This window comes from Ahaetulla prasina, chromosome 1 (assembly GCF_028640845.1).
Source record: "Ahaetulla prasina isolate Xishuangbanna chromosome 1, ASM2864084v1, whole genome shotgun sequence".
NCBI classification, from domain to species: Eukaryota; Metazoa; Chordata; class Lepidosauria; order Squamata; family Colubridae; genus Ahaetulla; species Ahaetulla prasina.
The window spans coordinates 261,662,250-261,674,843 of NC_080539.1; the positions used below are offsets into that span (position 1 = coordinate 261,662,250).

At 40.2% G+C, this 12,594-nt stretch overlaps 1 protein-coding gene across 1 annotated transcript in view; it reads left to right on the forward strand.

Annotated features, from left to right (window-relative positions):
* The window catches only part of CRACR2B (calcium release activated channel regulator 2B), a 35,404-nt gene extending 23,489 nt beyond the window's left edge, over window positions 1-11,915 (forward strand). The window contains exons 6-12 of the mRNA XM_058157355.1: window positions 1,013-1,172; window positions 1,762-1,908; window positions 2,932-3,022; window positions 4,113-4,205; window positions 6,135-6,322; window positions 7,971-8,042; window positions 10,365-11,915. Coding sequence (XP_058013338.1) covers window positions 1,013-1,172; window positions 1,762-1,908; window positions 2,932-3,022; window positions 4,113-4,205; window positions 6,135-6,322; window positions 7,971-8,042; window positions 10,365-10,524 — 911 coding nt within the window. The 3' untranslated portion in view covers window positions 10,525-11,915. The remainder of the gene's footprint in view (window positions 1-1,012; window positions 1,173-1,761; window positions 1,909-2,931; window positions 3,023-4,112; window positions 4,206-6,134; window positions 6,323-7,970; window positions 8,043-10,364) is intronic.
* Window positions 11,916-12,594: the final 679 nt, after the last annotated feature.

Below are 12,594 nucleotides of genomic sequence, written 5' to 3' on the forward strand. Positions count from 1 at the left end.
GGAAGCCATGTTGGCTTCCCTCACCACCGTGCACTAGAAAATTAGAAAGCCTTTCTCTGTAACCTGGGGCGGGGAGGGGAATCAGCACACTGCACAGGGAAGTGAAGCTGTCCCAACTTTGTTCCTCCATACAACACGTCCCTGCACTGACTTCCCTGGCTAGAGGAAAAGCCTTATCTCTAACTGGTGGGTGTGGGTGTGAGAGAGAGGGAGAGGGAGAGGGGAAGTAGTGCACTGTTTAGAGAAACAAAATGGCTTGTGATCTCCTCATCCAGCTTTCCTGTTGACTTTCTCAGGAAGCTGCTAGGTATGATTGCAAATGGTGATCACACGAGGTTGCTAACAGTCCAAATCGCAATCGTATGACTGCAGGGGCTGTATAATGGCCCTGACTGAACACCAGTGGTAAGTACCTTCATTCAGCGCCATCTTAATTTCCAACAGTCGCTGAATGAACAGCCTTAAAGTCAGTGGAAGACTACCTGTATGGAATAGCAGAGAATATTTTTAAGACCGTGAAGCTGCCCTCCTAGTATGATAGACAGTAGTTTCCAGAATTTTCAGCTAGCATGTTGAAAAGTCTGGATGGCTGAGGAGACTGAGGTTTATACTCAAACATACTTATGAGTACTAAGTGAGGGAAGGGTGATAAGCAGAATTACAGAGTAACCACAGTTCACTGCATAAATTATGTGGGTGGGCTAAGGATGGCCAGTTCTATTGTTCTTAGGACACCCCACAGAGCTAGTGCAATTTAGAAAGCCACTTTCTAAATTAAGATGGGATTATGGATTTGCTATTTCCCAAAGGGTCTCCAATTTTGCTTCCTCAATTAATTATGTAGGTCCGGATACTACAGTCTGGGACTTTGTCTTGAAGTTGGTAACTTCAGTGTGCTTCCAGTCAATATTGTACTTCTCTCTCTTTACAAACCAGATCAAAAGAAGCCTAAAGCAAATTTCCTTTCTGTGGGCTGCAAGGTGATCTCGTGTTCTTTCACTTATCTTTGTAGGAAAGTTCATAGGAAACGAGCCACACCAGAACTCTGAAAATGCGAGTCACGAGGAGACCTTTGAGTCTAGCTGGTCAGAGGAATTGGACCAGACAGATGAAGGAGAGAAACAGTTTTGCTCTGTGCTGGAGCAGTTTGAAGCATCCCAGGTCTTTGAAGAGTAAGATGGAACTCTCCAATCTGTCCTTTTCCATTAGAGTATGATTATGATAATTGTTCCATTCAACAGCCTCAGGTTCAAAAAAGGTTGCCTTGAATTTTGTTTGGCAGACTCTTTGCTATATAATTAGTGAGCTATATCTATTGCCTTTAATCTGTAGAATAGGGATAAAGACCCTCTGGCTCTCCAACTGCTGCTGAATTACAGCTCCTAGTATCTCTTATCAGTGGTCATATTGACTAGAACTGAGGACTACAATAAATCTGGTGGGCTATGGGTTTCTTATGCCCATGGGAGAATGTTACTAATTCTTCTGCTTTTCTGTTGCTAGACCAATAAGGGCTAACGCATGATTCTGTGACAATGTTAGTGAAGGAAGAAGAGCAAAAATTGAAATAAGAGTCAACCAAAACTATTTTGAAGGGGGAAATGCGCAAACTTAATGTCCAGATAAAGCTCAGACTTTAAGATTTATGTCTTTCCTCTTGTGATCTGCTTGTTCTTATCATAAGGAAGTGGGTGTAGGAGTAGAACTTAAGGTGGTGTTTTTAAAAGCATTTTGCTAGAATCTTCATTGCCTTTACTCCAGTCAGGGTGAAGTTCAAGAGCTTTGGGTTCGAATCAGAAAAGAGGCACCAGAACTCCTAGCCAGTTTTGAAGGATTTCTTTTCCATATTTCGTCATACATCAAGGATCTGCACCATGAGAAAGAATCCATGGAACTGGTATTAAAACGGTAAGCAATTCCCAGAATGTTTTAATGCCTCTTTTATTAAGATGAAGACTGGGGCATTGGCTTCCCATGGACCATCAGCAGGGACTAGCAGAATGTGGGAATCTAGAGGAAAGACTATGTTGTGCAAGTATGATAGTACCTAAAGTTTTAATTAGAAGGCAAAAAAAGTCTGTAAAATATTGTTGATGATAAAATATTCATGCACAGCATGAAGGTATAGTTGAAGTAAAATATGGGGCTTAACTTTGATGCCAAGATTAGCCAACTGTTTGTGAATAAGGTAGGTAAAATGAGGACCCAGGTTGTTGGGGGCAATAAGTTGACTTTGTATATAATATACAAATGGATGAAGACTATTGCTTGACATAGTGTAAGCCGCCCTGAGTCTTCGGAGAAGGGCGGGATATAAATGCAAATAAAAAATAATAATAAAAAAATAGATAAAATGTCAGAAATTTAAATCAGTCATTGTGTCAATTTATTATAAAAAATGATTAATCTGATCTTTTATAGTCGTTTGATGCCCTTTGCCCTTTGACAACAATGAGTCTTACTGGAATAATTTTTCCAAGGCCTAGTTACAGTTGCTAAAGATTGCAGATAGGATTGTAAAACTTACAGCAAACATTCACTGTCCAGAAACAACATATTAAGCCTATTATAAAGAATCCTGAGTTTTTCTTTTTCGGAATTTTTCTTTTTATGGGCAGCAACTATTTAAACATTCTGATATTTTTGTAGGGCTGTGAGTGTGCCATAATTAGTGAGTAGGTGAAAAGTGACAGGGGGTATCATGTGGTGAAATAGAATGTATTTATTTTTCTTTAAGAAAGATTTTCCCCTTCTCTTACTTTGTTTTCATTCTTTTTGTTCATTTTACCCAGCCAATGTTTTTCAGACTTGGCAACTTTAATATGTGTGAACTTCAGCTACTAGAATTCTCTAGCCAGCATTGTTGCCAAGTTGGAAAAACAACAGTATACACTTTTTCCACTTCTCCTTCTTCCTGTTCTATTCTTTTAGAAAAGAGACCGACCATGACCGAGAAATCAGGTGTCTCTATGAGGAAATGGAGCAACAAATTAAAGCTGAAAGGGAGAGGCTGGTCCAGCAGGTAAACTTTATTTTATTTTATTTTATTTATTTATTTTGTCACAACAGTATATATAAGCATAAGCATGAAATAACTACACAATATATGAGCATATATATAAGCATGAGTATGTAATAACTATATTAATTGGATATAATGAAAGGAAACAATAGGACAGGAAAGGTAGGAACACTTGTGCTCTTATGCACGACCCTTACAGTCCTCTTAGGAATGGGGTGAGGTCAATAGTAGACAGTCTTTGGTTAAAGCTATGGGGATTTTGGGAAGAGACCACAGAGTCAGGTAGTGTATTCCAAGTATTAACAACTCTGTTACTGAAGTCATATTTTCTGCAATCAAGATTGGAGCGGTTAACATTAAGCTTAAATCTATTGTGTGCTCGTATATTTATTTATATTTATTTATTTATAATCCAATTTCTATATCGCCCTTCTCCCGAAGGACTCAGGGCAGTTTACAGTCATATTAAAAAACACAAAAGTACACATAATATAAATAACAAATTTAAAAACTTTTAAAACGAATATTTAATTGGCCAATTTACTAAAACGGTCAAAACCGACATAAAACCCTTTAAAATTTAAAAACTATAATTAAAATGCATTTAAAATACATTTAGGCTAGTCCCGCACGATTAAATAATAAAGTTTTTAATTTCCGCTTGAAGGTTCGGAGGTCGGGTAGTTGGCGTAACCCCGGAGGTAACTCGTTCCAAAGGGCCGGTGCTGCCACAGAGAAGGCTCTCCCTCTGGGGGCCGCCAACCGACATTGTTGGGTCAACGGCACCCTGAGTAGGCCCACTCTGTGGGAGCAAACAGGTCGTTGGGAGGCTATCGGTGGCAGAAGGCGGTCTCGTAGATATTGTTGCAATTGAAGCTGAAGTAGTCTTCGACAGGAAGGACATTGTAATAGATGATTCTATGAGTTAAACCCAGGTCATGTTGAAGGCGGTCATGTCAAACTCCTGATCTGCATGCAATCCTAATCCGTGATTACTCCTATGATGTTTGGCAAGTGCTGGGGATGATTTTATGGCGGAAGAAAGAAAAAAAAAGGAACATCTGTTCCTCTGCTTTTTTTTTTTCTGCAGGCGTCAACAAGGCTTGAGAAAAACAACATGTTTCAGAAAGAGCTGCAGAACAAAGAGCAAGAATTCGAGAAAATTCTTTACCGGCAGAAAAAGGTGATCGAGGCCTTCTTCTCATCCTTTCATGGTTACAACCAAAGTTATCATTCAGTAAAGGGGTAAAAATCTTTACTATAAACCCGTGATGGCGAACCTTTGATGTGCCTGCGTGCCGGCCTGCGTGCTGGAAGTGGCACACGAAACCATCCCTCAAGGTATGTGCGGCCCGGCTGGCCTTTGTGCATGGGACCACCAATATCCGGAAGAGCGGCCGTCCATCACGCATGCGCGAGCCAGCACCTGAACACCAGATACTGGCATGGAAGTATGCCCGATGAACAGCTGGCCATCGCACATGCGTGCAATGTCAACACGGAAGGCCGGGTGCCGGCCTGCGCATGTATGATGGAATGCTGCTCTTCCGGGTTCCGGGTTCCCACATGCACGATGACCAGCTGACCGATGCGCATGTGATCACAGGAACGCGGAATAGGAACCAGCGAGGCCGCACATTCTTCATGAGATGGTTTCGCATGTCGCTTCCGGCACGCGTGCCATAGGTTCGCTGACACTGCTATAAACGATTCCTTGCCCAGTCTAGTGTTCCCAGTATGATTTCCAGAATTCTTGGTAAATGTTTGGAGGATGTGGAATAGAGAAAGGCTGCTTCAAAGTATTTGTTGATTTCATCAAGGGAAACTCATGGCTTAAAATAAACTTTTGTATATGCACAAGTGATGCAAAGATGCATTGGAAAGTACATCTTGTCTCACTGGCAGTGTTTTTTGCAGAACTAGAACTGGATTAGGGTACAAGAGGTTATTGTACAAATTGCAAATTAAGATATAGACCTGTTGGAAAGGAAGAAGTAAAATGCTTTCTGCTCTATTTATTATTTCATCATACTTGGTCCACTTGGTTCCAATAAGTACTAGTGTGATCTGTAGGCTTTTTATTGTCCTTTCATTGCCATGTTACATGTCATATGATTGAAAGATACGATATGAAAGCTTTGTGTTATTTTTACAGTCTTTGGTTTGTGACTTGTACAAAGCATTAAAAATATTGTGGTCCTTCAGGGTTGAATGGACATGCCTATGAGTTCAACAATGTGAAATCCTTCTTGCTGCTACATTAATACTAGTATTGCAGGAATAAATATGATAGGCTTTGAAAAGATCTTGTTTGCAAAGTCAGGATGCCTGCATGGATGGAAACATTTCTGTCTGAATACCTTTTTGGAAACTGTCATGGATGAGATCAGAGCTAAAGTGGACAAAGCCATGTTCTATTTAAGGAAATATATAAATTTAAAATGCCCATTTGAAGAGGGTTGTAGCCTAGCCTGCCACCTCTGTTAAGAAATTTATATCTTATGATGTGGCGAGCAAATAATTTTCACAGGTAGTTCTTTCATTTGGGGTGGATATGTCTATGATTACGTCTAACCATACCTGATTGGTTTGAGTAACAGCTGTGTGGTTGAGAGCCAATTGCATAATATTGATACAACAAACTTCATAAAATTCCTGACGTAGGAATCCATGACTGTAGGCCAAGTTTCTTCTGAAATCTTATCTTAATCTGCAAGGCCTGGCCCAACTGGTTTTGAACAGTATCTGCTATCCCCTTTTAACTTCCAGGCCCATGGCTCTGGCAGGGTTTCAGCTCCATTCATATTTCACTCTGGTCTGGTACACTAATCACCACCAAAGTAAGGACTGTATTTATTCACGTCACAATTGTATGGTTATTATTCTTGGAGGAACGCAATTGAGAATTGGGAAATAGAGTTTGTTTGGATAATTATTCTATCCATATTGTTGTAGGCACTTTAAATTAATTTAAAAAAACAAACAAACAAACATAATCTTAGGATAAAACAATAACAATATTAGACACTGTTCTTATTCCAATCCTAGATTTCATTCAGACTTCTTGGTTCTCCAACTATATTTATTTTGTTTTTAAAATGTCTATATTTAGTTGGAGCATCAGTTACACTGCCAGCACTCTGAGCAGCTTGAAATGCGCATACAAAATGAGAGATTACAAATTCTAAGTGAAAATCTCCTGGATCAACTGGAAAGGACCAAATGGGAGCTGGAAGCAGCCCAAAGTCGGTTGCAAGAATTGCAGAAAGAAGCCCAGGCAGAGCAAGAACAGAAGAGCAGGTATGACCAGGGGTAACGGCAGGATGTAGAATGGCATCACGTAGTTAGAATGGAAATATTAGAAAAGCAATGCTGTTGTATGAGGCTGCTGCACATTGATAACTCTTTAAGGTTGAATATTTTCTGATATTTTGTTTTCCCTACTCAGCTGCAATCTTTATAAATCTCAAGTACACAGAAAGGCATTTCCTACCCTTGAGATAAACTAACGATGGAAGTCTTTTTCCAATTATGTTTTTCTAGCAACTTCATGAAGGAATTAGCTTGGATAACAAACAGCATTTAAATGTAAGGCCTTCTTTTGTCGAAACCTACAGGGCATGACAGTCCTGGAACAAAACAAATATTATCATTATCTCCACGGAAATCAATTACTTTAATGTTTAGAAAAATATGGCATTTGAGAAGCCTGTTGCTAGTCAAGTAACCAGTTACTGTATATTTTATCAAGTGGTAAATAATTTATTTGCTAGTACTTAATTAACGAAAACCAGTTTTCCATGGTAAACAGAGGTAGAAGAATGGCCCTTTCCTCTGTGCAACAGTTTCATCCAGTTTTCCCTGATGCGGTCTGCTTCAAACACACAGAGTATTAAATCCCAAATGCCTACATCAGGGCTGACGGGAGTTGAAGTAGAAACGTATTTGGAGAGCCAAAGTTAGTGATTGTTGAGAAACAATAACTACCCACTATCCATAGACACAATGTTTTAGATGAGATGGATGTATCAAAAATAAAGCTACCTAAAAAGCTGTTTTGGTGTGATCAGGTAAACACATACAGGTAGTCCTTCACTTACGACCACAATTGGGATCAGAATTTCATTGCTAAGCAAAGCAGTTAAGAGAGTAATGCCCAATTTTATGACCTTTTTTGGCTATATCTGTTAACCAAATCACTGCAGTTATTAAGTGAATCACACGGTTGTTAACCAAATCTGGCTTCCCGCATTGACTTTGGTTGTTGGTAGTTGGCTGGGAAGGTCATGAATGATGGTCACATGTCTGTGGGATGCTGCAGTGGTTGTAAGTGTGAGGACGGTCATAAGTCACTTTTTTTCAATGCCCTCTGTAATGTTGAACAGTTGCTAAATGAATGTTGCATGCCGAGGACTCCCTGTATGTCACTTGACCTGCATCCTTAGGGCCAAACTATACCTTGTGCATACATGCAACCATTGGAGGAAAAAAAAGTGGGGATAAGAAGGACATATGAATGCCCTTTGAGAAAAGGCAGTTAAGTAAATATCCTTGTCTGTAAACCTGTGATAACAATAGGCCAGTAACAAATAGTCCAAGTTCATATCATGTACTTAGCCATTGTTCATTTTAACCATGTTCAGTAAACCAAAATGGGTGGGTTTACACCTCATATGAAACCATAAATGTGCAAGCTTGCAAATTACCATGACTTGATTCATAGCTAGAATTAAGTCAAAAACACACAAGCAACATTATGCCATTGTGCATCATGCAAACAAGTAGGGGAGACTTAGTTAGTGTTAATTTACTTAGACCATCCTCCATATACAGTTACTGGTAGCAGGCATAATACTGCTACAGTTCATTTTAGCCAATATTAATGCTTGCAAAAGAATAAAATACAGATTTACGTATATGAAATCTTTTTTCCTTGCTTCTATCCCAGAGATATATTTCAAGCTTCTAAGAATATGCAGAAAGAAAAACAAAGCCTTTTGCGTCAGTTGGAGCTCCTCAGGTAAGTAAGGTATCTGAAAAAGAGTGGTTGGAAGAATGAGTGTCTGTTCAGTTACTTGGAAAATACTTGTTGTGTCTTGCCCGCCCTCAGAGCAGCCGGGGCCTTCTTACCTGCTCCCGAACACTGAGGAATGTATGCCTCCTGGTCCCAGTCCTGGCTCCATGCCCAGACAAACTGCAGAAGAAGGAGCACCTCCCGGCCCCAGCCCTGACTCCATGCCCAGGCAAACGGAGCAGCTAGACCCCTCCCCCTCCTCCACAGCATGTGAGCCTGAGGAGGGTTTATTCCCAACAGCTGCTGATTGGTGTGACCCTCGCATCAGAAGGCTGGATAGGCGGAGGCAACAGAAGGAAGGGAGGGGCAGGCCTTAATGAGTGCTGAGTCATGGAGCCACACCCCATGGCCTATATAAAGGATCTACTTTCTGGCAGTCTCTGAGTCAGGCAAAAGTCGAACTTATCTTGCTGAAGTCACTTACTGGTCTGAGGACTTTGCTAGGACTTTGGGCAGAGCTGCAGAGGCAAGCCCGATTCGGATTTCCCTGACCCGGCCGTCAGCGGAGGAGTGGGACACGACAATACTCGAATATAGCAGCTACAGAAAGTGGACCTCTTTGGGGCAGCGGTCTCCAACCTTTCTGGCTTTGTGGACCAGCAGGGGAGGAGGCAGAGGGGATGGTTTAGCTCAAGTGGTGTGTGAGTGTGTTTGTGTGCAAAGCTCTATTTGCGTGAGCGGCCGGCACATGCGCTGGCCACTTGTACAAATGGAGCTATGTAAGCAGGTGAAGCTACATGCGCAAGTGGAGCTGCATGCGCATGTGTGCTCGTCCGCTGTGTCCGCGGCCCGGTTCTGAACAGACCAGTACTGGGCCACAGCCCAGGGGTTGGGGACCCATGCTCTGGGGAACAGCAATAGCACTTAGACATATATACATGGTGCTTCACAAGCGGTTTACAGAATCAGCATATTGCCCGCAGCAATCTGGGCCCTCATTTTATCAACCTCGGAAGGATGGAAGGCTGAGTTAACCTTGAGCCTGGTGAGAATCGAACTGCCAAACTGCAGGGAGTCGGCAGTCAGCAGAAGTAGCCATCAGTACTGCATTCTAACCACTGCACCACCACAGCTCCTAGATATGTTACATGATGGTAGAAGATTAAAAGAAAGATTGAAAAAGACGAAGGGAAATGGATTTTTGCAACTGGAGGCTTGTGACTAAATTATAGGAGGGGAGAGAATGGAAAGTGTCACTTCCTCTACCTGGGATTAATTTTTCCAGGATGTTTGTGATGTCCCGCTCTTTACCCTTGGAGATACAATTCCATGGAAAGGAACAAATATGCATTTAACTTACAGTTAAGAAAAAACAGTTCTTTAAGTTTTGGGAGGCCTACAGACAACAATGGCTTAAGATTTATTTCGATCATGATGTATGGAAGAAACAGAATAATGTCATGCAGATGAACAAAACAGTTTTGACTATTCTTTTCTCCTCAATTTCTTTTACAGTGGAGCGCCCAGTATAAGCTATTTTGTATTCAGAATAATAATAATAATACAATGTGTTAGATTGTTAATCATTTACTTTGCATAATTAAATATTTGGATGGTCTAATATTTGCTGGATCGTTGCCAAAATGGGAGAATTGAACTCGGAAACTTCTTGACTAGTTGACATTGGGTTGAACTCATATGATAGCTACCTTATACAAGCAACTGCTCTCTAGAATTTATTACATGCAATCTAGGTGCCAAATAAATTATTTTCTTTGTGATCATGCAACAAATAGTTTCTTACTTTCCTTGTCTTCTCTGTCTGTTAAGGCTGTAGTCATAGAACAAACAGATTCACAATTATCTTGCTATTAAAGCCCAGTGTAGTTATTTTATAGTTCACTGCATTATGCAAATTCAGAACATTTGATTAATCATATAAATCATTGATAAGTAAACCATAGGTAAGCAGGTAAGGCAAACACAATTATTGACCACAGTATTGTTAATGACTGTCAATGGTTACGAAATCTTCTACAATCTGGTACCTTCGAAATGTGACCAGAAATTATGGGAGTTGTAGTACATCATAGCAATAGGGAAGTCAGATCATTTCTGCACTAGTGACTTGCAGCCTCTCAGAGCTGCGCAACTATCATTTTTCCAAAGTAACAGTAATTTGAACAGGGCTTATATTACTTTAGGCAATAATATGAATACATTATACGTCACTAGCATGGACATTATTTAAGTTTGGATGTGGGGAAAGGGCAAACGTGAACACTGTAGCCATAACCCTTGCATTTGTCTTGCTTGCCTCTGGAGCAGAGAGATGAACAAAAATCTGCGAGATGAGAGAGACACAGTTGAAGCTAAGAAGATGGTCAGTCTGAAAAAGAACATTTTAATCCCCAGCCACCACTCCTTTGCCTGCTGTCGTTGCTGCCATCACTTGGGGACATTTCATTTACCTGCTGGGGGATACTAACAGAAACACAGACTTTAATTATTCTTTTTTTTTAAGGATGTTTCTTTTTCTAAGTCTAAATGAAGCGAGGACTGCATTTTTGCAAACCCCAGTCATTGCAAAAACAAAAAAAAAATCAGTATAGCTTGCCTATTTCTGGTTGTACAGGAAAGACTATCTAAGCAGATGTTCTTTGGACCGGAAAGCATGGAAGAAATGTTTGCACTTTTTGAACTCCTTGCACTAAAGGTAAAATACACATTAACTGAATCTATAGAAAATTGAATTTTCCTCATGCAGTTTAAAGAAAAAGTCTTCTCTTTCCCTCTATTGCAGGGGTGTCCAAACTTGGTCCCTTTAAGACTTTTGGACTTCAACTCCCAGAGTCCCTCAGCCAGCAAAGCTGGCTGAGGAACTCTGGGAGTTGAAGTCCAAAAGTCTTAAAGGGACCAAGTTTGGACACCCCTGCTCTATTGTCACTGTTTCTAATAACTTGGGAATTTTTACCTGCAAGCCCCATGTCTTACTTTACCACAGATAGCACTTTATACCAGCTCTTTTGCGATATTTATTCATGATTTTTTTCAGTTTTCACAGTTGCGTAGCTTTATTAAAACCTGAAGGATTTGTGTATGACCCTTTCTGTTCCTTACCTAGGTCTGCTCCAGTAATGGACTACCCACCCACCCCTTTTTTTTCTATAATGGCATGTGTGTACATAGGCACACAGAAGTGCACATACACTTGTATACCTTTGTCTCAGAGGAATGAGACGTATATATTCATCTCATGAAGTAGATTCCAAGGTACAGATATAGACCAAATATGAGGTATAAATGGAGCATGAGCAAAAGAAGACTCATGGGCTTCCAATGAAGAATAGTCTTGCTGTTTCATAAATGAAGGCATGAATAAAAAATGAAGAAGAGAAAAAATGTGATTAACATCTCTTGTCAGTTTTGTTGGGCAATGATAAACAGAATTTTGAGGTGTTGCTTTTAAAAAAAAAACAAACCTTGAATGGAGATTTATTGAATCTGCTAAGTAAAATTTTGTACAGAGCAAGAGAGGGATCACAGCGTGATGACTTGTTTTAGAAATCTATATTAATGTGTGTTATTTGACTGAATATTTCACTATTTATCTCTGTGATTAATTGATGTGTGGAAGTATCTCCAGGTGAATAATTGATGAGGATACATATTAACATTCCATTGTAAATAGTGAAAGGTGTTTTTTTGCTTCAGTAATATTTTCATGTAATTATAATTACCCAGGGAAATAACTATTGCATATTATTCTCCAAATCCTGTGATGTGTTAAACTGGAGCATGTATAGATACAAAGATTAATAAAATCATGTAAATAGAAGTTTCAGTAAATGAAGCTAAATATGAATATAAAATGAACAATGTGAACTCTTATTTTGCACACTCTGCATCTTTACATATTAATCAAGTTATAAAAGGTTCTGCTGGAAAGATCTGGAGAGGATGACCATAAATGTTAAGTCTTGGAGGTATTGTACTTGGCAGCCATAATGTTCCTCATCTCTTCCTCCTAAGTCCTCCAAAGTGAATCCAGAGGCTGTATTTTTCTTTTTTTTTGTCGTTGTTTATTCCTACTCTGTGAGTCCAAGTCACATAAAATAAAAATCTATTTGTCAAGAAAAGTATAATGTTCCATCCACATCTTTAGAGCAATGGTACAGATAGGCCTAGGTTACAATGTGACTGGGATTACTATTACTAAGCAATGTGGTCATAAAGTGCAATGTCACATGACTATGTTGCTTAGCAGTGGCAATCCCAGAAGTCCCAGTTGCTGTTGTAGCCTCAGGGTGCTAAAAGTTGTTAAGTGGTAAGAAACGAGAGTCCCAGTGGGTGGGCACTAGGGAGCATGGCTGGGGTCGCAGGGGGCTGGTGGATGCCTTGGTTGGGTTGGGAGAGGTTCTGGAAGGAGGGTTATCTGAAGCCATAGATGGCCAAGAGTGCTGCAGCAGATCCCTGGGATCTTGTCCTCACGTGGGCTCTTTGGAAGAAAAAACAGTGGCAGCAACTTACTGTGGCAACTTGCAACCTTATCTGCTGG